The sequence below is a fragment of the Plectropomus leopardus genome, chromosome 14, assembly GCF_008729295.1.
Source record: "Plectropomus leopardus isolate mb chromosome 14, YSFRI_Pleo_2.0, whole genome shotgun sequence".
In the NCBI taxonomy this organism is placed as follows: Eukaryota; Metazoa; Chordata; class Actinopteri; order Perciformes; family Serranidae; genus Plectropomus; species Plectropomus leopardus.
In genome coordinates, this window is record NC_056476.1 from 21178598 (window position 1) to 21204621 (window position 26024).

General features: G+C 40.8%; 1 protein-coding gene across 1 annotated transcript in view; it reads right to left on the reverse strand.

Moving 5' to 3' along the window:
* dlgap2a (discs, large (Drosophila) homolog-associated protein 2a) overlaps positions 1-26024 on the reverse strand; it is a 190954-nt gene that overhangs the window by 45406 nt on the left and 119524 nt on the right. The window contains exons 4-5 of the mRNA XM_042500654.1: positions 18618-19765; positions 5374-5588 (exon numbers count right to left, since the gene is read on the reverse strand). Of these exons, the coding sequence (XP_042356588.1) occupies positions 5374-5588; positions 18618-19765 (1363 nt within the window). The remainder of the gene's footprint in view (positions 1-5373; positions 5589-18617; positions 19766-26024) is intronic.

Consider the following 26024-nt stretch of genomic DNA (forward strand, 5'->3'; position numbering starts at 1 on the left):
ATGTACTTGTCAGAGCTCTCTTTAATGGAGGCACTGTTTCTAATTTACTTCACACATATCTGTTAGCCTAATATTTCTGTAATGCAATAACTTTTTATTCATTGGCCAATACCAGTGTATGTCTGCCTTTAGCTAATATTGTCTGACATATCGACCCTAGCGCTGCACCAAAGCTGTCTCACATTGCTTTATTTAGAAGATATTTCCAAGGATGAACAAAATACAGATCAAAAAACTGATACATCTCCATTTAAATCCAAGAGGAAAGAATCCACATTATGGCATTCTTAGATTGGGTTCGGGGTTTGTATCAGGACTCTTCTGTCAATAGATTCAGAGGCTGGACACACGGCCGGATCCACACTGGTCAATATCTTCCCTTCAGAAGAGCCCAGCAGACCCCTGGACTAACTGCTGAGAGAGCCATTATTTAGAGGGGCCTCCGAGTACAATAACTTCAACTGATAGCCCTCCCTGCTGTTGCATCCTCATAAATCATTCACTGTTTACAGCTATTCAGAATGGATAGCCAGGGGAAGCTTTGAGAGATGTGGAAGACGGAGCATACCTCACTGTAGCTGCCTCATACATTACTTCATAGTCTGAAAGAGCTGTTAAAAAGGCCAAACGACTGCATCCTCTGTGACAGATACTGTTATGATCCCGCCTGATCACAATCAATAACTTTCGATCCGTCATTATGTATCCTCTGGGATGAATAACTGGTATATAATGTTAGTGCATACAGGTATTACTTGACTGTAAAAGCTGAATATCTCTGTTGCCCTTCTTCCATCCTGCATAGACGTCACAAACACTCTGCCAGAGACGCTCATCATTAATTCTGTTTGTGTTCATGCACGTACGTGTTTTCATCAGGGTCAGGTTAACAGTATTAGCAGATTCTGTGGGTGTCGCCCGCTGCGGTTTCTGAGCTTCCAGGGAAAAGGCTGTTCTGTACGAGAGAGTAGCAATTTAAAAACCTCTGCTGAATGGCAATGAGCACGGGGTCGGCGGCGCAGAGAGTGACAGACGAGGATACGACAATAAGAGTGAGGGAATCATCAGCGTTAGTCAACGTGTGTATCACTGTCTTACTATGACTGTCTGACATCACACACTGCAGCGATGTGTCTGTCACAGGCAACACTCTACACTGAGGTCAGACACAAGGTCGTCTTTGCATAATGCCTACAGTTTATGTCAGATGATGTGCCTTTGGGCTCGTGCAGACCAGAAGCAGAACAGACACGCAGTGCGATTTATGCAGAAGTTGCAGCAGACCTGTGAGAGTTTCTCTCCACAGTGCAGCAAACCTCCCTGAGAAAAACATGGAGGAGAAATGAAACAGCAAAAGCATTCTCAACTGTTTGAATGTTCATAGAAACATTTCAGGCATTTACAGCCCAACAGTACCTCTATTTTCTCCATTGTTATGATACTCAATGGATCCTTTTCAGCTTATTTTGGGACTTGTGATAGGATAACCACAGTGTATCATTCATTCTGTCCTTCTTACTTTCTCTCTCCCTCTCTTTCTTGATCTGTGGCCAAAATATTTACTTATCACTTACTCTTATTTTGCCAAGTCCCCTCCTAACTCATTTCTTACATCCTCTCACTACTTTTCATCTGTAGCTGGTTTTATTCAGTAGTGGACAGAGTATGTACACCTTTTTACTTTAGTAAAAATAACAATACAACGGTAAGAAAATACTAATAGCAATAATTTGTTCCAAGTAAAAATCCTGCATTCAAAATCTTACGTAAGTACAAATATCAATCAATCATCAATAAAATCAAAGACCATTAGACCCATTTGATTTTATCAAGCTAATTCTTGGCTTTATTTTATTTCTTTTATTTTTTATACATGATGTATTATTGCCTTCTGTTTCTTTAACCAAGTATATCTGCATTAGGGCAGACCCTTAGCTTACTTACTGTTTTTTCTTTTTTAAAAAAAAGCACTATACAAATAAACTTATTTAATTGAGAGACAAATGTGACGTTGATGGAATAATGATTTAACCAGCATTTAGCCACGTTAGCATTATCAAGTAATTACCAGTTGTCCAAGCATGTAGTAGCAGGAAGTCCTGAGTTTCCCTTTCTATCATGGCTCCTCCTGCATGGAAAGCCATCACATACCACCCCTCATAAGGCTATACCCAGCACTTAAGCAGTTAAGAAGAAAGACATAGAAACTTTACAGCTTTACTGCTAATTTTCTCTCTTTCCTCCAATTTCTTTCTCTCTCTTGCTTAATAACACACTCCCTCCGCTCTGAGCTCAGCGGGGTGGGAGCGATGAGAAAGTCCCTCTGCATATTCTGCAGCGCTTGTTCATTTTGCTGTCACATTTCTCGACCTTGTATTTGCAAAAACAAATAGCTGAAGTAAAAGTTGAAAACTATGATGTTACATATCCTCCCATAGCAAATTGTAAAAGTAATTTCCTCTTAATCACAAACTTCAAACCACACTGCAGATTTTCTGCAACTCTAATCTTGAATATGCTTTTTGCCATACGCCTTTGGTGAACACAAAGAGAGCCTCATTAAAGCACAGTGAAAGTCACTTTTAAAGTTTTCTCAAGAAGAGATGAAAAATGAAGGGAAAGGCTGCATCTACATGTCAAAAAATGAAAAGGTACAACCATGTCTTCTTTACAGTTTGGTTAAAGGCCTTCCAAACTGAACTCAAACCTTGACTGGTAAATGCAGTCAATATACATTGCTTGCGAAGGAGAGCAAAGGCAGATAAAAAGATTGTGTTTTGAAAGAGCAGGTTTGGGATATTTTTTTAAACTGTCATATTATTAAAATAGACTTGTGAATCTGGGCTGTAATTACTGCTTTCACATTCTGCTCCGAACAAAGAGGAACAGGCCCCTTTGAAGAGGGAACAGAAGTGAATTGGCTTTCCCGTATTGCCACCTCTAAAAAAAAAAAAGACTGGAAAAGATGAATCTGCCATGCACAATGCAATAATTTGGTTTCTGAAGTTCTATAACAATACAATTTAAAAACCACAATAGGGAGTAAAATAACACAATAAGTTACATTTGAATAGTGTCACTTATGGATTCATAAGTGAAAAATTAACAACCAAAAAAAATGTTGAAAATAAAAGGAAAAGTAGTTCTTTTAGCAGTACTTGTGGCTGGTGTGTACCCAGCGCTGTGTTTACGAGAACTGAAACTGAAAATGAACGAAATAAAGATGGAGATAGGATGTGAGGTGCAAAAAAGATGAGGCAAATACAGACTAGAAGGATAAAAGAGACGATTATCAGGACTTACAACATACAGTAAAAGCAAAAGGATAGAGAAGAGAATCCATTTCTGACCTAAAACAATTTAGAGTTACCTCTGCAGTGTATCATCTTACTCCACTGTAATTGGCTTTGCACACATAAATATTAAGGAAGGTAGATAATTTTAATATTAATGCTGATGATAACACACCCCCGCAAAATACCTTGGGGGGGGGGGTGTTACTGAATAGTCTTATTACAGGTGCAGTTACTCTTTTTTTGGTGCAAGCTCTATTATCTTATTTCATCATAATGTAATGAACATGTTAATACTGTTAATATGTCTCTCCTTGTATCTCTCCACAACATAGTTGCTTGTGTTCATTTTTCTGTGACATTGTCTTCAGCTTGTCTCATCATGTAATCCTCTTATGAGCGTTTTCTTCCGCCGCCGAGTAACCAAAACAAAAGCCCTCGTTTCCTCACCGTTTAATGGGACGCATCCCAGAAGAACGTACTGAACACTTTCTTACAGTAGAAGACGCTGATATGAATACCCATGAAGGGACTCTAATGAGAACAGGGTTCAGCTATCAAGTGCTTGACACTGATGTAGTGGTGGGGCACGAGCACAAGAAAACTGTCAACACTGCTGGAGGGAATGCAATAAAGTAAATAAATAACAAGTATGATGCTGCTAAAAAACATAAACAGATACTAAGCTGAGAAAAGGCGCATGCTTAAAATGCAAAATAGGAACAAAGAAAGAAGCACATCGTGACAAAAATGCAAAACATGCACTGGGATAATTTCATTCCACCAAATCACGTAGTTTTCAGGATTTTCAGATATTAATTATTTTAATATTTCTGGAAATTTTCTGGAATTACTAGGAGAATAACTTGCTTAAAGCCAATATGTGTAGCATTTAATTTTTTTTAACCCTTTGAAACCTGGAGCAACATCAGTTTCCTTGTGCTGCTGTCAGACCCCTTTCACAAGTATTTAAACTGTTTAACCCTGAGCAAACTGTTGCACTTTTCTTTCAAAAACATGAGTGGAAAAAAGCAATTAGCAACTTGGTAGGGTTTGTTTCACAAATTGCAAGATGTAAGTAGATTCATAAATTTATTTTTAAAAAGCTAGGGAAAAACTACACTGTATATTTACTGTATACAATTATTATCAGAATTACATTTTTAAATTAATGTTATAAAATTATTACAAATTTTAAAGTACTTTTTCTGGGCCATTTACTTTTTAAACTAAACTTTTTAAACTAATTTTCTTGTACTTTTTACAAATTTCTTGTTAACATTTGAGTAATTTCTTCTATCCTTGCTCAATTCCTTTCTCCCATATTTTGAAAGAAATCAGTCCAATTTGCTCAGGTTTCAAAGGGTTAATCTCTGGCCTCCTCTTGTGGTATTTTATCAAAAATCTCAGTGTGCCCAGGTGTGATCCCAGAGCAATCCCACCTAGGGAACACCAGGATCAGTGGGCTTAGAAACAAAACCGGATGAACATTAAAGTCACATACATTTTTTAGATTAATTACTTCAAAGGTAGACTACACAGGAATTGTTGGTTGCTGTTTGCCAGTAAAACTGAAAGTGAAAGCCAATCCCAGATTCAATCTTATTTTGGAACGAGCTTTCGGCTTGTTATAATTGCATTTCTGTTTTAATTGTGTCCGGGTTTTTTTGTAACTTCCTCTTGGCTGATTGTTGCTTGCAATACAAAATAAATAATAACATAACTGTCGTCAGTATTCGATACCAAATTGACATTTGCATTAGAGGTTGGCCTGACATTAAATTTTAGTCACTGAACGTCACACCTTAATTCAATCGAATAACACATTTCTAACAGTGCTGGCGGCCAGCTGAGAGTCTATTTTATTTTTTTTAGGAAAATCCTGAATACTATAACCTTTGATTTAATGAAACTGTGAATTAAGATATTTTGATTTGATTTTTTAAATGTTTGCTTTGTGCCGTCTATCTTAGAAGTGAAGTGAATACATTAAAAGGAACATGCAAAACAATTCCAAAAAAAAAAGAAGGAAAAATGATGAGACAAGCACTATGTCATCTTTAAATTGCATGTGCTGTACCTCTGGGAGTCCAGCAAATCCCTGGGTCTGATGATGGCCTTGACCAGGGCGTCGGGCCGCACCATTTTCTGAGGCGATGTCTTGGGGCTGGAGTCCGACTCTCCGCTCTCCTCGTCCCCCATGGCTTTAACGTAGCTGCTGCTCCGCATCCGACGACAAGGGATCTCGTCATCCTTCCCACCGCCGGGGTAACCCCCCCAGTCGTCCTGGGGCACCTGGGTGGCAGAGGTAGGGAAAATAGTCAAGTAATAGTAAAGTAATATGTTTTTTAGCCACCTGAGGGCAGTGTAAGAAGCTGGAAAGAGAACAGTGCTATATTATCTCCTTATGAAGTTGTTAAGGTAGACATGGTAGCAATTGGCTGCCTGTTTGGGCTGCCTGATGAATGTAATTCCAATATTCACTCTCCATTTAGCTCTGCTTTGGTCTCCACCATTTCCTGAGCGAGATATCTGACTTTTTAGTTTCCTCTATGTTCATCAGCTACTCACTTAGTGAGAGTACAGTGAATGTTTTACAGTCCACATAAGAGGGATTCTTCTTTGGACACTGGTATCTATCATAGATCAGTGGTTCCCAACTGGTGGGTCGTGGTCCAAAAGTGGGTCCTGGGTCCATTTTGAATGGACCACATGTGACTCGTGAACATGTCAAGATTGTAAAGAACACACTTTATTTTGAAGAACAGTAACTGACACAGAGCTTTTATTTTGAAGAGCTGTTTCTGTTTACTCTTGCAATTTTGTTTTATTTCTTTCAATTTTGTTCTATTTCTAGGGTGGCTGGGCTCTCCCTTAGAGATAGATTGAGAAGCTTGGTCATCCGGGAGGAGCTCTGAGTAGAGCCGCTGCTCCTCCGTGTTGAGAAAAGCCAGATGAGGTGGCTTGGGCATCTAATTAGGATGCTTCCCGGACGCCTCCCTGGTGAGGTGTTCAGGGCATGTCCCACCGGTAGGAGGGCCCGAGGAAGACCAAGGACACGCCGGAGAGACTATGTCTCTCAGCTGGCCTGGGAACGCCTCGGGATCCCCCGGGAAGAGCTGGACGAAGTGGCAGGGAGGACAGAAGTCTGGCTTCCCTGCTTAGGCTGCTGCCCCCGCAACCCGACTCCGGATAAGCAGAAGAAAATGGATGGATGGATGGATAGTGTTCTAAACCAATATGTTGTTTATATTTTGTAAAATAAAACTGAATATGTGGTATTTTATAATGTGTGGGCCTTGAACTAATGACTTAAGAGAAATCTGGACCTTAGGACTAGAGCAGTTGGGAACCACTGTCACTGATTACTCTTGTAAAAATGTATGTGTTGCATGTATCTTCCTAGCAACATCAGCGTAGGTAAAATAGTACATCTTGAAGTACATCATATTGCCTTCTCTGCATTGCAAACAAAACAATGTCCATGCAATCTTTAATGTATTGTAAAAGAAACTGAGATTTTTCTTAACTCCTAGTGGACCATGTAAATCTAAACTAAGCAGCGTGAAAGCATTAAAACCATTAAAAACACTGTTATCACATTTCCCAGTGATGAAGCAATGTGCCATTTGATAGACACTTGAATTGAACCCCCTACTTCTGTCACAGTTAGTTCCATCCATTGAGTTATGCAGGACCATTTTCACAATGAGTCAATACACATTAAAACCTTCACACGGTTCCCACAGCTGCTCTGTATTTTCACTTTTCTGTCGTTTGGCCAGGTTACAAACTGCTGAAAACCTTGACTAAGACGCTGTTATAAATTTGGCTGTGCTGTTCATCATAATTACTGGTAAAAATAAAGCTTGAAATTGGAGAAAAGGAGCTATCTTTGCTCACCCTAATGTAGCTATCGCACATGGAAACCTGCCATCAAAACAGGCCAGGGAGTTTACATGTTGCAATTTTCTTACACTCGTTATGCCAGGTAATTGAGTTTCCAGATGTCAGCATTACCATTATCCCATTCAAAGTGAGAACAAGGTGTCTCACTCACACTCACTGTCTGTCTTTACTATATATGGAGCGAATATTTTACATCGAACAAGCTGCATCATGGCAGTCTGAAAATGCTGAATGTTAAGGAAGGAGAAAGACAAGCAGAGCATCCTGCACAGAGGCACTCTGCAGTAGTAAGTAGAGGTTAAAGCACTATAACATTAGTATGGCATGCTTTGTTCAGGTAGGCAATTTTATGATTAGAATCCACTTCAAGTGCAGCACATGTAACCAGCATAATACTTAGACCATTTGTGAAAACACATCATGTGGAGCAAAATTATTTTCTGAATCGTGTTCTTGCCGTGAAAGAAAAATGTGACTCCATTTGGGTACACACCATAATACAACATGTAGAAATGTTATTAAATGGTTCTAATCTGTTTCTGTATTGGAGATGGTGGTGTGGCTTATTAAAATCTGCGGGGCTAACTTCACCTACTCATTGTAATGAACTGATGATGATTGTTTGCAAGATCATTATACGCACGCTCTATTTTTTCTCCCTCTCTCTAAGTTGCACACTCTCATTTTGCTTTAGTTAAACACTGCAACAGAGTTCAGTTACTGGGACACCAACAGTAGCAGCTGAGGCGGGGTCCCACGAACACACGGATGATACAACACAAAACACAAACACAGACACCCTCTTCAGTCAGTGCCCCCCAAAAGCGCAAACTCGCTTCTTCATCCCGTTTTCTATTTTCTTATTTAGATTTACCTTGCTGAACTCTGCTGACTGTGTGCGACGGTCAGAAGCTTTAGCCAGACACGCATTAACATGGTCAGTGATTTGCACTCATAAAATATGACATTGTAAGTAATCATTAAATTCTATGTGGAAGTTGAGGGCTTCTCTGATGCTGTATCCATCCGTCACTTTAACATCCTGGCAGCCGGATCAGCCTCGGCGTGGTGCCAATCCACCCGGCTCTAGATTTCATTAAGTTAAATCTGACTTGGGTCCATATTTCTTTGACTTTACAGTAACATTGGACCAGAGCTGCACTCAGATCTTTAAAATAGCCGGTGAACCACATGCTGTATTCATGTGTGATTATACTGATAATACTGATTCTGTGCTTTCTGAAACTCTCTGCCAATTGGTGACTAACTCACTACTCACAGGTTCACAATGAACTGGGTGGCAGCTGACTGGCTGTGGGAAATGTCAGGAGGAGATAGGCTGCATCCAAATGTCACTAATGCGTCAGACACATGACTCTCTAATCATTTTCTGATGAAAATGTCATCCTATTGGAAAATAACAATTGAAATGTGATTATTATTCAAAAAGCAATAAAACAGACATTATCCTTTCCAACAATGGACTGTTAAAGAAATATTTCACTGCTGGAAAGACAGTCTTTTCACTAAACTGGGCTATATATGCAGTGGAAAGATTTATCATTGGAAGCTGGTGCTAAATGACCAGAGAAAACAAACACAAGCTTTTATTTTTCTTCTTGTAAATGTGTATGTGTCCCTATGTATCATTCTGTCTCCTCTCCAAATTCTGAGGTTTTTGTGAGTCTGTGAACATAACGCGTGTAGAGCTCTCAACATGTTCTCATCCCAAGACATTACATATTGCAGCTTTGTCAGTGGACCTCCATGTCTAAATATTACATTTTGGGTATCCTTATGCCCTTTATGCTACAGGATGCTGCTACTGTGTATCAACAAATGCACATGGCTGGGATATGTCACACATGGTTGTATTTAGGCAACAGCAGCACATAGCAAACAACAAATGCACATGCTGGCACGTGTGGTTAGGTTTCAAGATGACACCATCCTGTCGTTTCATGCTCACGCAACAGGTTCCATCCAGCCACATTCTCAAGTGACGCCTCCTGCACGCATATAAGGCAGGTGCCTTATATGTGCGGCAGGTGCCGGCCAGCTGTTCGCCATCTGTCCGCTGCCGTATAATAACATCGTGACTGGTTCTGTCCAGGTACGTTCTCACCTGACACTGTACAATGGGGCTCCATGCACACCCAAAAGGTGTCTTTTGGCATTGCGCTCTTACGCCAAAAGCACTGACAAAACGGCATTATTTACGACTTCAAAATGAGAATGGGCACGAGCTCTTCATGACTTCTTTTTTTTCCCCAGCAGAAGTTTGTGACTCCGGGGGATGTAATTGACTCATTGATCTGCTCACAGCTGATCAGATCAGATCTATGGATGAGAGGAGCAGTTGCTGTGAGTGAATGCAAACTTTTAGACCCAGCAGAATGAACGGTTAAGATTCACTCTTAACATGCCTGACATTCTGCTGCTCTGTGTGTGCCCAGAGTACATGAGGTGTTCCAAGAGGTATAATGAATTACCAAACAGTATATTTATTTCAAAAGTGTTCCTAATGAGCGGTCGAGCTCCAAAAATAGGAAGTGTATTTGTGGTGACAGATGTTTTGATCATCAAGTCCCCACAAATAATGAATGTGGAGGAAATCCTGTAAATCTACACATAACTCCCACATTGTTATGATACAAAGCTGGTTGAAAATTGTGAAAGTATCTCTTTTAGGGTTGAACCATCACTTTTACGTAAGAAAATCATGAAAAGCAGCTGGAATTCTCAGCAGAAAATGTTTGCAAACCATTCAGACGTGCTCCTGTTTTACAAGACATAAAATTCATCAACAGCATGGAAGACATCCATTCATTTACATCCTGAAAAAACGACCTCCCCCCGACACTAATTCTACTAACCTCTGGCATCAAAGCACGCCCACCCACGATTACTATTCTAACAAGTGTCACATCAAATCAAAACAGCTTGAATAATTGATCAATTATGGCTTTATTACCACCCACTCTTTGTTAATCACAGAGAACGCTGGGTCAAAGCAGCCTTCGACTCTTCTGTCTCATCTGTGTTGTGACGTTGGTTCTGGGGGGAGGCATGATTGATGTGGATTACGGTGTGTCCTCAAGGTCTGTAAAGCTTGGTAGTGAATTTCACTGCAAGGCTGCAGTGTTACATCATGAAATAAAAAGGAAATGGCAAATGTATATGGGAAACAAAAAGATGCACTTCTACAACCACACGCAGGAACACACCAATGCAGAAAAGGACAGGCCTGAATTAATAAAATATACTGCGATGCCCTCTATTCCAAAACATGCACGGACACGAATGCACACTCGAACACACACTCTGATAAAAGTCATTCATCTCTCCTCCAAAGACAGGCATGCACCAGCTACCAAATGGAGTCGATGGGTTAATTAAGTCTTGGAGGGGTTTGATATTTTTAGACGTCTAATTAATGAATGGAACGCCAGAGGACAGGCGCAAGCTGTGGTGAGATTTGTTTAATTTGGATTCGCTGATAAACTGGATAGATTGTAGTGTGTCTCCATGTTAAGATTAAGAAACAGCTCTCTTATTGGCTGCTGTGAAAACACAAATGGCGTCCCGAAATGGAGTTGAAGAATGGACACCTGTCAATGCTCACCTTGACCCACAGATCCCTATGAAGGGAGGATTCTAGGATTCAGAGGTGAAGCTCGCTGCCATGTGAAATTATTCTGTGTGTTTTCTGTAAGTTTTGATGATTCTGTTGTTTCCTAAAAAAACGTGCCAGATTCTGTTCTGTTCAGCAATATAAGGCGATGACGCGATGCCCTTTGTGAATATGAGCCGAAGTCTGTGGGAGCTGTGTGAAAATTCACAGCTCGAGTGTGATGATCCATATTTAAAAGTCACATATTCATAACAACAGAACTTTTACTTCCTTTATTTAATTGGATTCTGGTCAGTAAGGAACAGACATGTCTTGGGGAAAATTATTTTCTCACATGCTATGACCAAGGTTCCCCTCGTGGCAACAACATACTGTACGCCCGAGCTGTTTTAGCACTTCAACTTTGCCAATAATTAACATTGGGGAAATGGCTCACAAGCATCTTGTAGCAGAATTGTGCAGACACTGGCATATTAGCTGTGTGCATCTACCTTTACTTTCAGTGCTTTGATCTTTGCCTCTGTAGGAGGCCGCAGGGAATGTGTGTGTGTGTGTGTGTGTGTGTGTGTGTGTGTGTGTGTGTGTGTATGCGTGTGCTGGCTACGCAGGCCTCAGCCAGTGCTCCTGCAGTGCAGCAGTGCATTTCATTGATTAACTCTGCGGCTCTATCTCTACACAGCACCTCTCCCACTAAGAAACATAAGTCACTGCCATTAAGTTAAGAAATAGAGTGAGATAGACACCCAGAAAGACGGAGAGACAAAGAGAGGCGGCATAGAAGCAGTGTAGATAGAAAAATGACTGAGAGAGAGGAAGAAAAAGAGAGCGTTAGAAAGCTCTTAAAGGTTCAATCATTTGTAATCCCACCCACCAGCCTGCAGCCCCTCATTTCCTCCCACAAGACTGCATGGATTTGCTGTGTGTGTTCGAGCAGATGCTGTTTTATTTTTTCACTCTCTTACTACCCGCTTGTTACCCTACCTGACCAAACATCCACCGCACGCCCACCGCCAACTCTTCCTCTTCCATCTCTCTTTCACACATAAACGCCCACGCATGCAGCATTTTGTTTGTGTTTGTCTCTGTGTTGTTTATTGACTGATACTTAATGCTATCAGATGTTATCACAGAGGTGTAAATAATGATAAAAAGAAACTGTCATGCACTGGTAGGTGTGTGAAAATTGCATCAAGCAACTGAGCAACTGTCCATAATCTTTTGATTCTATTAGTGTATTGCTGCGTTCACACTCTGAGCGACACAGCAACAGGCTACAATACAATTTCAATGAAAGCCGGTGACATGAAGCATCGAACTGATGCCTGACACTTGTTGCTCCTGACAGGTGTAACACACTACAAATAAAAATGCAGCTGGCTTCAACTTTTCTCAGTGCTCCGATGATGCCGTGAAGCGCCAACCAATCACATTGTTTGTTTTTAGCTGTGGTACTCTGTTATTTAGCTTAGTTAGCTGACACTATGTAGCTGTCTGTGCCTCTTGGCACATGTAATGTTAAAGTGGGACTTAGACATTGATCATAAGCAGAGATATTTTTAAGACTAAATACGAACTTTAGCTGATATTCAGTCGAGGTGCTTTGTGGCAAAAATAAATGATTTAAGGCAAGCTGTTTCCTCAAATTGTTTGAGTAGAACTAACTTAACAGTTGTGCGGGTTGTCAAAAGTCAAACTTGGACACATAATACATTACAACAAAATCTGATTTAGATATAAGCTGATTAAATAAGTAATTCGATTTGTATTGTTTTGCTTTTTTTTTTACTTTAATAAAACACTACCAAAAAAAAAGGACAGGACAAACGAATTCGGTCAACAGCATAAAGCCAATTGCCCTTTAAGAGGCCAAAGCAAAAATTGAAAAAGAAAAAACCTTTCAGAGTGAAGAAAAAGGCAAAAACCACGAGGAACTGAAAAAAGTACAACCCACAAAAGGAAACAGAGAAAATCTAACAAGAGTTTAACACATCGTTGGAACATATTTTGATGGCAGATAAAAGAGAGTACGTAGTTCCCTCATGCCCCGACGACCCTATCCATTCTTTGCTGCCTTGGTTTTCTGGATTCCACAACACCACACTCTCACCCATCTACACATTTCGAAAACTTCTGTGCTACCTACACACCTCATTCTGATAAGTGTCAGTGTGTGGGACAAAATGAGAAGCTCAGGAGTTTCACAGGATCATGGTATTAAAGACATGTCTTGTTTGGCTCCCATCGGAGGTGTTCCAGCCACAGCTGACTGGGAGGAGACCCCGGGGCAGACCTACTGGGAACAGATGTCCCTGCAGGCATGGCAGTACATGGAGTTCCCTCATGGAGTAGCTGGAGGAAAATGCTGAGGAAAAAGTGCATCAGGCTAATTTAGGTTTAATATCTAACTACAATATTTTGAAATATTCTTACAGTTACTCATGATAGTCACTAGGCATTGTTCTGTTACCTTTTAATTTCCAAATAAAAGGAACAACATTTGTTCACCTTTTGGTGGTGGTCATTTTCTTGTCAACATTTAACTGTCAGCATAATATTAATGATAAATACTGTGATAAATGAGTTTCCATCCACCTGTTTGCCCCTTGTATTTTCACTTTACACATAACCACACACAAACTAACTTCTAACACAAACTTTTTACATTTAACCCTTGGAAATTTGAGCAAATTGGCTTGATTTCTTTCAAAAACATGGGAAGATGACAACAAACAAAGACAAAAGAAATGACCCCCTCAAAAAATGGCAAGAAAAAGAATACAAGTAAATTAGCTAAAAATATTTTTTGAAAAGTAAAGAAAAAAACTCCAACAATATTTAGAAAACAAAGAAGTAAATTACCTGGAAAAAGTACTTAAAGTATATTAATTTTGTAATTATTAGAATTATAAATAAAGTTTTCCCCTAGCTTTTTAAAATATTTCTTTTAATTATGTCTTGCAATTTGTGGAACATTTCTTACCAAGTTGCCCAATTACTTTTTCCTCATGCTTTTGAAAGAAATTGAACTTGCTCAAGGTTCAAAGGTTTAAATACTTGAATACTTGTGAAAAGCATCCGAGAGCAGCACAAGAAAAGTAAGTCGCTTCAAGTTTCAAAGGGTTCACTGCTTTGGAAAAGTTGAAGTTGGAGATGAGGAGACTGTAACTTTCCTCAAATGAATGAAAAAAAAATAATCAGAAATACCATCATTTCATCACATTTTCGACATCATTTTTCAGGCATGAATGCATCCACCCTGCATCATCAGCACCTCCCAACTGCATACCTCACACTTCCATGAGTGTCTTTTATTGCTGATGTTTTTTTATCCCATTCATCTGATAACTTTAGTTTTAATAAATCATGTGGCCTGCTCTCCACCAACTCCTAAAACATATCTGGCTCCTCAGCTTGCTATATTTTTATATTTCTTCACCGGCTTCTGTGGCTTTGTCTGTCTGCCGTCTGGTGCTGGGAAGATACCCATACAGAGACTTTTTTTCTGGAAATAGCTGCCTGCTGGTGAGAGCTGCTCAAACTGTACTGTAAACTATGAAAGGATATAACAGATGGAAGAGGACACATCAAAAAGAAGAAATGATAAATCAAAGCCAATAAAATATTGGTCAGAGATCCCAATTTAACTATTTTATACTATCCAAACTCTGACCATGAGAAACTACAAGGTATGTGCTTGCCAGGGCCCTGAGCTTAATTTAATACCGTGCACCAAACTGCATAAGCTATTATGAGACACATTCTTGAGAATTCTTGACAAGGAAATGCAACTAAAGGAGAACTTATTGGTATTAAACCCATTAAAAATTAGGATGCTATCATAGCTGGCCAATTTAATTTTTTTTTGGCCTGGGAGAGCAGCAGCACACAAAAATGAAATGGGAGAATGTGCTTATTAATTGACAATTAAACATGAGCAGATGTTCGCTGACACGTTGGTAACCACAAAGCTACGCTGTCGCCTCAGGCCACACAGATTAGTAATATTTAGCTCCAAACTGCTGTCTGATCTCAGGGGTTCCTGGGACAAAATCTTACTAAGTAGTGGCTCATGGCCTGATAGCTATCTGGGAAGCCCTTATTAAAAAGTTAGGGAACCCCTGTGCATAGAGGTGGTGTTACTGTAGCTTTCAGTCACAGTGCCAGTTTTGTTTCTGCTGCTTTGCACTTCCCTTTTGTAATTTAAGCCTTTCTGCCTCTCAAGCTCCACCTTTGGCAAGCCAACATGGCAATTAATTGGCTTATTAAATCCCTCTGCAATGCCCTATCAGCAAAACTATCAAAGACTAATCCTCCCTTTGTACTACAGTAGTGTATGCAGGGAGAGAACAGAGCAGTGTTTGCTGGAGCAGCTGACTTAATCAGGGCTGAGAGTTGTCAGTAAGACAAAGTTATTGTGCTGTGAAGTTACGGGCTGGGTGCAAGGAAGGTGGTGGAGGCATGGATTACAGCTGTTGCTGCAGTCCAGGTGCATTTGCATATTTAATTTGGAGAGTGTGTGTGTGAAAGAGAGAGCAAAGGAGAGATGGCCGCCCACACGCCAATATTCACAAAATGCTGAATTGAAATTCACCCAGGTGAGCCTGTCGCCAACAACTGAGGAATGTTCACCCTGTTTCATTAATATTAAACTCACAGTATACCCATGAAATTTCTGTGTGTGTGTGCATGTGTGTGTTGTGGTGGACTAATTGTGGCTAATTTGTGAAATAACTTAGCCAGAGACAGAGAGCGATGGCGAATGCCATGTCTGATCCTGCAACATTTGTCATTTCAGAGAAAGAGCGGCCAATATCAATCTATACCTGTCTCCCCCGATGTCCAGTTAATCGATCTTGCATATGTACACATGCGGTACCTCACTCACACGCACAAACACTCACACATACAACTGCTGCACAGATTAACATACAGATGCTTCAGCCAGATGAGTCTTGCATATATTTCCGTTTGCCGTCTCGCACTTTTACAACGCTTCAGAAGTTTTTCATTCCCTCCGTCATCAACCAAGGACACAAACAAGGTGACTAGCACATCATCAAACCATCTGGTGTGATAAAAAGGGGAAAAAAAACCCACACACCCCTCACACACACGCACGCACGCACGCACGCACGCACACACACACACACACACACACACACACACACACACACACACACACACACACACAAAACATGGACAGACATTCACACGGGATACAATCTATGTGGTCACAGTGCAGACACTTGTGGGTAATCCCAATTCAGCAGCAGCAGGAAGTGAAAACTTCTCAATGTGACCCCTCGGTGTGAGCAAAGTATCACCATTGACTATTGGCTCTATCTCGCTGCCCAACTGCTCCTAGTGATGAGCAACAACAGTAGCCACGAGGAGCAAATGTAACCATCTCTTTTGCCGTTATTCCCCTCCACTTCCTGGAGTATCTCGATGCATCCACAGAAGTCAGCACTTATGTATCTTCAACTTTCTCTCCCTTTCTCCTTTGAAACAGCTCCCTGAGAGGGCATTGATTCTCCTCCGGGGAGGGAAGATGTGTCACCCTGCATGGATTGGATTGATAACAGCGGGCTAAATATAGCCCTGCGGCTGGAAGGAGTAGAGAGGGATATTTTTAGAAGTGTTTATAGTGCTGCGACTCGGACACTACCTCAGCTGAATGACCAAATGGAAGTAAGGAAGGGGCGGTGGTGGGGTGGGGGCACTAAACACTGCTGCGACTCTCTCATTGAGAGATTACTGCACTTAGTGGGATTGTAAAAAATTTGAGTGGATGAGTGCACTGCCTGTCCAGTTCAAAATGATCATCAGTTATATTTAAAAATACCCTAGTCAAAATTAGTCCTCTAAAACATTTTCTGTTGACGTAAGCTTAGATTGAGTGGCTTCTTTGGCTCCATTGGCTGATTTGAGTAATGTATTGGCTTCCCGTTTACAACAGCCTCTAATCCATACAACACACTTTTTGCTCAGAGCTCCGAGTCTCCTAGTCTTCTCTCCCCAATGTGCTGAAGTGCTCACTTTATTTTGGCTGCAGGCGGTACTTACATGATGCTATCAGATATTGCATTGTTGTATATCGAGCAGCGTTGTTAAATAATCTATTTTCCCCTGCTTTTGCAATTTGGGATTTATAAGCATGCTTTCTTTTCATTTTTCTCTTTCATATAGCCTCCAGCATGCATATAAAACCTGTGAGACACTTGTGAGTGAAGTGCTGACTCACTATGAATTGATCCCCTCGGTGCTATGGGGTCTCCCGTAGAGCCAATCATGGGCCCGAGCTAAATGCTAACCTTTTGTCAGGCCCGAATCCTACGCAAAATTGAAGCAATGACACTGTAAAAAAAAAAAAAAAAAAAATCATCATTGATCTCCGGTCTTTTATTCTCACATTGCAGACTCTTCCCCTCCAGCACAGATCATTTATGGAGCTAATTGATTTGTCCCACTGTGCTAGTCCCTTCTGCTGCCAGCCACATGCTGAGCCATAGGACAGGTTCACATTGTAATATCCAGGGCGGCCAGGAACAAAACACTGTCTTTTGGATCAATCGGGGATCCAGCTGAGATGAGCAACTATTCTCCCTTGTCTATTCGCCGTCGATGCCTGTGGAAAAAAGATTGCTTTGTGTTGTACAATGCAGGCTTAAGTTTTGGGACCAATGTTTTTCTCTGTGCTGCAGTGCCTTGGGTTCTTATGAATTTTACATCACGGTGAATGGACGCTCAATCACTGTAGTGACTGAGAGATAAAATGAATGTTTTTATCGTCTCTTCAATTGCTTGCTGCTATCAAATTACCATCTTTCCCTCTCAAGAAACCCTCCAAACACCCATCATCTAACCATCCACACATCCGTGCATTTAAATAAACTAAATCTGTTTATCAGTCTGTGAATTTCTGAAAATCAAGCACCATCATCAAGTAATGTGTACGCTTCTTTACATGCTTACATTTTTTATTTTGTATATATCAGTGAATCAGGCAGATGTAATGTTTAACTGTAAAACTTGAGAACACACAGGTACTTCCTGCTGACCATGGGCGGATTATGAGACAATGGGCCCCTGGGCATAGATATGCAAAGGGAACCCACCACTTTTCTTAAATAAGAGCAAGACACAAAGATTTTTTAGTGGGTTTGCATCTATTTGTGGTCATTTTTTGTCTTATTTAGTTGTTTTGTGTCTCATAACGGTTGTTTTGTGTTTTTTCGTTGTTGTTTTGTGTCTCTTTGTGATTGTTTAGCACCTTTTTGAAGTTAATTTGTGTCGCTTTGCAGTTCCTCTGCATCCCCTCATGGTCATTTTGAGTCTCATTGTGGTTGTTTTGTGTCTCTTTGGGATAATTTTGAGTCTTTCAGTCATTTTGTGTCTCATTGTGGTTGTTTTGCACATTTTTGTGGTTCATTTATGTCTTTTTGCAGTTCTTGAATTTTCCCTCAGTGGATAAATAAAGGGTTATCTTATCTTATCTTTTGCATCTCTTTGGGGTCTTTTGGTGTCCCTCTGTGGTCATTTTGAATCTCCTTGTGATGGTTTTGTGTGTCTTTGAGGAGTTTGTTTCATCCTTTTATTTTGCGTCTCACTGGGACTATTTTGTGTCTCTTTGTGGTCATTTTAAATCTCTTCCTGGTCAGTACATTTTTATTTGACTGAAATTTTGCAAGTGAGGGGGCCAGGGGACACATTGGGACCCTGTTGGCCTGTCCACTAATCGATTCAAGCTACTGACACATAGCAAAATAAGACAGACTCACCTGTAGATAGTGGCAGGGCCTGAGGTTGGGCTTGAGGTCGGTGGGCGTCATGGGCTTCTCCAGGTTGAGTGAGGACTTCCTGTAGGCCTCCTTGGCTTGGCTAACTGTTAGCGTGGACCAGGAGCTCCTCTTCATGAACTTTCCCTCCGGTGCCATGCTTATGCTCTCGCAGGCCGAGCACTTTACGTCGTTGTTACTCTTGGAGGTCTTTAGTGACAGGTCTCCAGCCAGGTGGCTGTGCATCGAGTCAGGGTAGCAGTGGCTGATGTGGTCCACAGGATGCCGCGACATGACGCTGGGTGTCCTGTACGTGCTGTCACTATCCAGGTTGTCATCTGAACTCCACCAACCTCCCGAGCGTTGCTTGCCACTGCTGTCAGATTTACGCTCCTTGCTCTTGCTGCGTTTGCTGTGTTTGTGGTGGCCTTGGTGGTGGTGATGGTGGTGGTGCGAGCTGTCCCGGTGTGAGTCACTTTTGGTGCCGTTCATCTTGGAGGAACCCTCTAGAGAATGCGACTTTGTGAATAGCTTCTGTACTGAGTGGACTAAGTGGCGTATTCGCCCGGGGCTTTCATTGCGCTGCTCTGTGGTTGTGGTTGTTGTGGAGGTGCGTTGGTATTGCAGTGTGTGGAAGCCGTCCCGGTGCAGCGGCATCTGCTTCTCAAATTGGTCCAGGAGGTTTGCTGGGATTCGGTTCATTTTACCGCTACCACCATGCGAGGATGAGCCACCGTCGTCTCGGGAGTCCCTGCCGCCGGAAGTGTTGCCACCGCTGTCCCGCGAAGCACTGCCATAGTGCATGCGGGGGAAAGTGCTACTTGAGATGGAGTGATCAGTGGCTGACATGGACACCGGTATCACCATGCACTCGGAGTGGATCGAGCTCCGTGGGGAACAGCGATGGTGACCTTCAAGGGGGCAGCTCTCTGTGGGGCTGAGGAGGTAGGAGGGGGGCCGTGAGTTGCCATGGTGGAGGTGGTGGTCCAGGGAATGGTCACAGTCAGCCAGGCCGCAGGTGTGGGCTGAGGTGGGAGAGGTGAGCTGGAGCTGGGCCGGGCGGCCGCCAGAGAGACCCTTCATGTTCCTGGGTGGAGGGGAGTAGCTGTCCTCATCGAAGTACTGCGAGGGCGACCATGAATACTGCTGGTCTGAAAGAGAGAGAAAGATAGAACATTAAATCACACCCTGGGTAAGAAAAAGCACTTTCCCAGAAAAAGAAATGCATATCATACTTAATGATGGAGGGGGTGGGGGGGGCGCGCTACTACCAAATGACAAGTACTCGAAGAGGTTGGTCATTATCTACCATTCTCTCTCCACATCCGCTTCAACTACAAAGGACAGGAAAAAACTCAAAAAGTAGCCAGTCCGAAATGTGAAAGTAAAATCAACGAAATCTCAGCCGTCCTATTTTTTCCCTTCCATTCAGGTCTGTAATGGCATACTGCTCGAGGGAAAAAAAAAAGAAAGTAAGAAAAAGAAAGGCAGGCGACAGGTGCCCACACTGCCATTTATCCAATGCAAAGTGAAATAATAGCCTATCACTCTACGGTGCTGGTGTCATCCGTCAAAGCCCGAGGAGAGCGCTGTGAGGCGTACGGCCTGAGAGGCGTCCTTGGGAGACGATCACCAGCAGATGCATTCTCCCTCCTTTTATTTCTGTTGGCCGTGTAGTCTTAGATTAAAACCCAATTCGATGTGATCGGTCACCAAGGGCAGACGTCCAAGCACTCTATTCCAATGTATTAAACTTAATCAGAGGATAGGTTTACTTTATCTTCATGCCTCACCATCGTCTGCAGTCAATGTAATTACAATGTCCTCCCTTTGAATCACATCAGGATGAGGGGGGTTAAAATTCCACACGGAGCAGTAAGCATGCTATATGTCATGAATGACTCTCTAAACAACAACTCTGATCATCTCCAACAAAGTTTAAGAATTAAAGTGCGGAACAGATTTCTAAAACAATCTAAAAGTCTTTCATATGGATACTTTTTTAAGTTTATGAGGTTTAAAGTAGCTAATAGGTGCAACGTTATTATGATGTAAAAAATGCAGAAACATATTAATAAGCTTTTCCTGCTATGTTTATTTTGTAAAATGTTTATTTTGTCTGCCGACTGGTTTTGTCTTTTCCTCATTACCTGTGTCTCCATGAAAATCTGTACAGCTTAAGTTATCTGCATACTGTCTTGTGAAACAAACAAACAAACAAACAAACATAGAATAACTATATCTAAGCTTGCTTGCCTGCCAATGGTACGTCTCATAAAACATTCAATTTCTGTTAGGTATTGTGAGCACCAGGTTTTGACAAAAAAAGAAGAGTGGATTAAAAAAATATATTTATTTGTCTTGTTCTGCTGCATCAGTTTGTCTTATAATTGTAGTAATGTTATTGTAATGCAGCCTTGAACCTCTAGCCTAAAGCTGGAGACGAGGATCAGGCTGCTTATTTCTGTCTGACTTCACACCCTCTGATTTAACTTGTAGTCTTGAGTCCCAATAAACGCTGCCTCAGCTGACATCACTCGAGGAAATTAATCAGACTTTGTGCAGCTCTCTAAGGAGACACAAAAGGCTTCATACAACTTTTTGCACGTATGAAATAATACTCTGAACAGACGTTGATGTGTAAAATTGGTGAAGTTCCCCTTTTGACCTTGTGCCATAAAATGTGAAATGAGAAAAATTAAGTAGGTCATTTTAATTAACCTGACCAGGAATAACCAGTCACTCCCAGGGCTCTTAATTTCAATTTCCTTTTGCTGATGGACAATGGACAATTTGTAAAATGTGAAAGATGTCAGCTTTTGGACAAAACTATGAAATGAAAAAAAAAAAAAAGAAGCAAAGACATGCCACCAAATCCCTCACAGTATTGATGTTTATATGTAATATTTCTTTAGTACAGTCTTTATGGAAGAAATAAGCAGGACATAAATATTCATGTAATCCTATAAATTAAATACCCAAAAAATTAACCCTTAAAAAACATAAGGCAATGAGGAACGTAACAAGAAACGACCCAAAACGAGCAAGGAAATAATTAAAGATAGAAAATTAGTCAGCGAAGAAAAGTAAATAAATTAAAATTCAAAACAAACAAGAAAATACCCTGAAAATACCACTACTACTACTTATAATAATTTAGAAGTATTGTTACGTGGAGATTTTTTTTTGGGGGGGGGGGGGGGGGCAATTTTCTAATAATTTTCTTATAATCTTTATTTCTTTTATTTTATATGTATTATATTATTTTTATTGTCACCTTTTACCAATTTCTTATATTTTGTGGGACATTCCTTGCCAGTTGCACAGTGCCTTTTTTTTTTTTTGGGGGGGGGGGGGGGGGGGGGTGTCAAACCAATTTGCTATTTTTACATTACTCACACAAGCCTAATGACTAGTTACAAATTTATATTATAGCACACTCTATATTGTTATGAGACTAAACAGCAATCATTTAGTAATAAATTTAAAACAGCTTTTATTTATTAGATGCTTCTACATTCGAATGCGGCTTCACGCACATGAGTTACACACCAGACAGTGCTTCTTTGTAAGAAAAATCCTAGAGGTCCTATCACCCTTAAGATGTTTATCACTGGGGATGTTGGGGATTTACCTTTTTTTTTAAAAATATAAATAGCTCTAACAAAGACTCATATTCACATATCCGAAAACCCAACAAAAATCACAAGGATACTGTGTTGTTAGTGAACTGTGACTAAGAGTGGCTGTTCCTTTTAATCTTTCAAACAGTATCAAATTTATTCTATTCAAACTTATTTTTAATGAGGTCTAAGATTTCAACCCCTGAGGTGCAGCCTCGCTCTTCTGTTGCCGCCGTCCTCCATCTGTCGAGACGAAAATAAATTCTAGTTGTTTACCAGACTTGCATGAGGACGTTCTAACTTGGCGGCCTGATGTAAAATTAATCCAGGCTACGCTAAACTCGTATGAAGAAGGAAAAAAAAGGAGGAGTAGGAGGAGAAGAGGGGCTGCACATCGCAGAGCTGAAGATGCCAATTAAAACCATTACTACGGAGTTCAACAGGCTAAATCAGGTGAAGCTGGTTAGCCCGAGTCAGTCACTGCCTGCTTGTATCTGCAGCACAAGGATAACGGTGCATTATTGATTTATGTGATGCTACATTTCTCTTTGAAGTTATGTCACTGTCTTACTCCTAGGCCTTTTTCTGACGGCTGACTATTCCTTGAGGTATCTCGGGGAGCTACACTGAATAAATTATCCACCGGCAGAGTTATGGCATTTCCTGGGATTATACGACAGATGACAGACTCATTCACCCTCCGTATCTCTTTCTCCTCATTCCCACCTCTTCCTCTGCTGATACAGAATTAAAGTTTCGCTAAAGGAGAGGAAAAGAAAGGAGACGCACGACTCATGAAGCGAGTCCTAGAAAATTTTGCAAAGGTTATTTAATATTTACGCGAGGCGACTTGAGGGAAAGCAGCTCTCTCTTTCAGTGAGTGTGCATCCTTCTGGCAAGTGCTCTGCAAACAGGGAGACAAGTATCTGTGACATCTGTGGACAGGGAGAGGGCTTGTTGTTTTTACACTGATACCAGCACCTGCCATCACATTATCGGCTTCCTGGCAAGAGTGCCAACCGCTTAGATGGACTGCAAGGATGGAGGGTGAATATAGAAACTGAATGGCGATTAAATTTCAGCAGAATATACAGCAGTGAGACAGTATTATCTTTGAATGTCAGGCTATCATGCTTTTAAATGTTGAGGGGGCAACAATAACAATGATTATGGAGATGAGGATGAATAAGAATATCTCCATTCTAAGACAATTCACCAGAAACACAGATGTTTTTAACTGCAAAGACAAGAAGTCCTTTCATCATAAGGCAGATATTCCTCAAAAAATAAATTAGCTTATCATGTTTAACCCTTTGAAACCTGGAGCGACAATACTTTTCTTGTGCAGCTTTCAGATGCTGTACAAGTATTCAAACCTTTGAACCCAGAGCAAATTGGTGCAATTTATTTCAAAAACATAAGAACAAAAAAAGGGCAACAAGCAACTTGGTAAGAAATGTTCCACAAATGAATAGATTTAGAAAATTATTTTTAAAAAAGCCCACCATCTTGACTCTGTTTGTTTACTTCCTACACTTCGATTTCTCTTGTGGTGCGCTGAGCTGAACTGCCAGTCAGATCTATCAATGTCATTCACAGACCGCCATTTCCAACACTGATTCAGCATGCTGAATTGGCCGGAAAAATGCAGACAAGGGCCGATGAGGGCCAACGGTGCGGGATGCACACCAAAAACTAGGGCGACAGAAGCTCAGCGACGGCCCGACATTGGCCACTGGCCGACCGTCATCATCATCGTAATCATGTCTGACTTAACACCTGAACCAACATCCAGCTCTGCGATGTTGTCAAAGCCCTCTGGACTCGACAGTGATAAACACACCGTGTATATCTGACATGAGTGGAAGGAAAATTCAGAGGAAGAGGCTCATTTATTGAGGGCTTCTGTTTTGTGCTGCCGCTCCGCCCGCGTGCAGAGTGTGAGTAAAGGTCGTTTTGCTCCTCTTAACACATTAGCATTTAAATAGCATTATATCTGCACTGAGTATCACTGACAGCTCCCACTCTTCCACTGGCTCAGACCTTAACTGGAGTTGAAAACAAAGTTAAAAGATAATAAAGCGCTGGACTAGACTGAGAGATCAAAGGCATGCGACCTTCAGACTTGGCAGTGGTTAGCATGGCGGCTAGCCGCGGCACTATTTAATAGAGGATTAAGATAAAGGCGACTGTGAGGGAGAGTCCCGATGTTGAGGCAACACATGAGAGACTTGTGATGGCAGCCTTTTCATGTTTTGCATCAGTCAGAGAATCTGTCATGTCTGAGTTATCTGTCATCAAACACCCCAAAATACTTCAGTGCTTTCATTTGGTTGTATTTTTGCTGCCTGTAGAGAATCTGTACACTTGTAAAATTTAAAAAAAGATGCAAACCAATCCAATCAACTTTTGTCAAGTTCATTTCAAACCTGCATGCTTTGAAATTCGGTGAGAAATTTGCCACTATGTGTAACAAATGTCAAAGCTGAGGAAAAACCTTGGATATTATTTATTGTATTTTATACGCATTATCAGATATTGTATGTTGTATAAGTTTTGGGCATTATGTTGCAAGTATGCATTGTATATTATGTAAGATATATGTGTAGTTTGCAATGCATGTATGTAAGTAGTATACAACATATGTATTGTTTATTATATGATAAATAACTTATATACAAAAAGACAACTGGTCAATATGATCAAGATAAATATGTAACTAATGACTTCGTATTTTTACGTAATGTATTTGTATTTTTGATTGATATAAATCTGTAAATAATTAATTTTTATCTTTGATAAGGGTATTATATCAGTAATTAACAAGTTTAGGAAAAGTAATTAAAGTATACATTTAGATCAGTAAGGCTGGTTAATTATAAATCAAAGACTTATGAAGAAGGGGTGTGATTAAATAAGTTTGTATGTCTTCTCTCTCCTTTTCGAATATATAAACCAGGTCATTAGGTGTTTGACTATTTCTTTTGCTTTATACTTTTCATACTTTTTTTGTCTGTCCACTTGTTTGTTTGATCATTTCTCTTTTTTACATGTTCAAAATAACTTCCCAAATCATTTTAATATATTAATAGCAGTAACTAAAATGGTTTACATGTTGCCAAAACCAGCCTTTTCTTGCTTTTCCAGCAGCATGTCTTCTAACTGACCAGAGAAGAGTCACACCCCTTATTTTCCGAGCAAAACAAATCGATGGAGCAGCTTTCTTATCCATCTCCCAAAGGTTAAATGCAGTCTCCCTAGAATTCTGGCCTTTCTTTAGAAAATCAAAGGAAGGAGAATTGAATTGTGTCCTCAGCCCTCGGGGCACATCAGCAATGGTCTCAGCTATTAGATTGGAGAAAAAGGCAATGGACAAAGAGGCAAAGCAGTAAATCTGTCAGCTTTGCAAGCCTCATGATATCCACCATAGCAGTTTGGATCAAAATAAGGCCCCGGCTTACGGCTTTGGCAGTTATCCCGCTCACTTGTCCATCCTGGTGACAGCACAGGACGATTCGGGCACACATTTCAAGTGTGAGCAGAAAATGAACTCACAGCATTTTAATTGCTAATGCAACGCTAAACTAACTGAGCTGTTCAAACCGCCACAGCAATTTGGAGCCAATCATTTGTCACTGATATTTTTCCTCATAGACCATCTGTCTCTGGCCGAGTGTGATGCCCAACAAAAAAAAACTGTTCATTTCATATTTGCTGCTATGACTGATGCCTGATGCTGAGACATGAGAAGGAAAAGAAGGAGTCTGTTATGATATTGTGTGCTGAG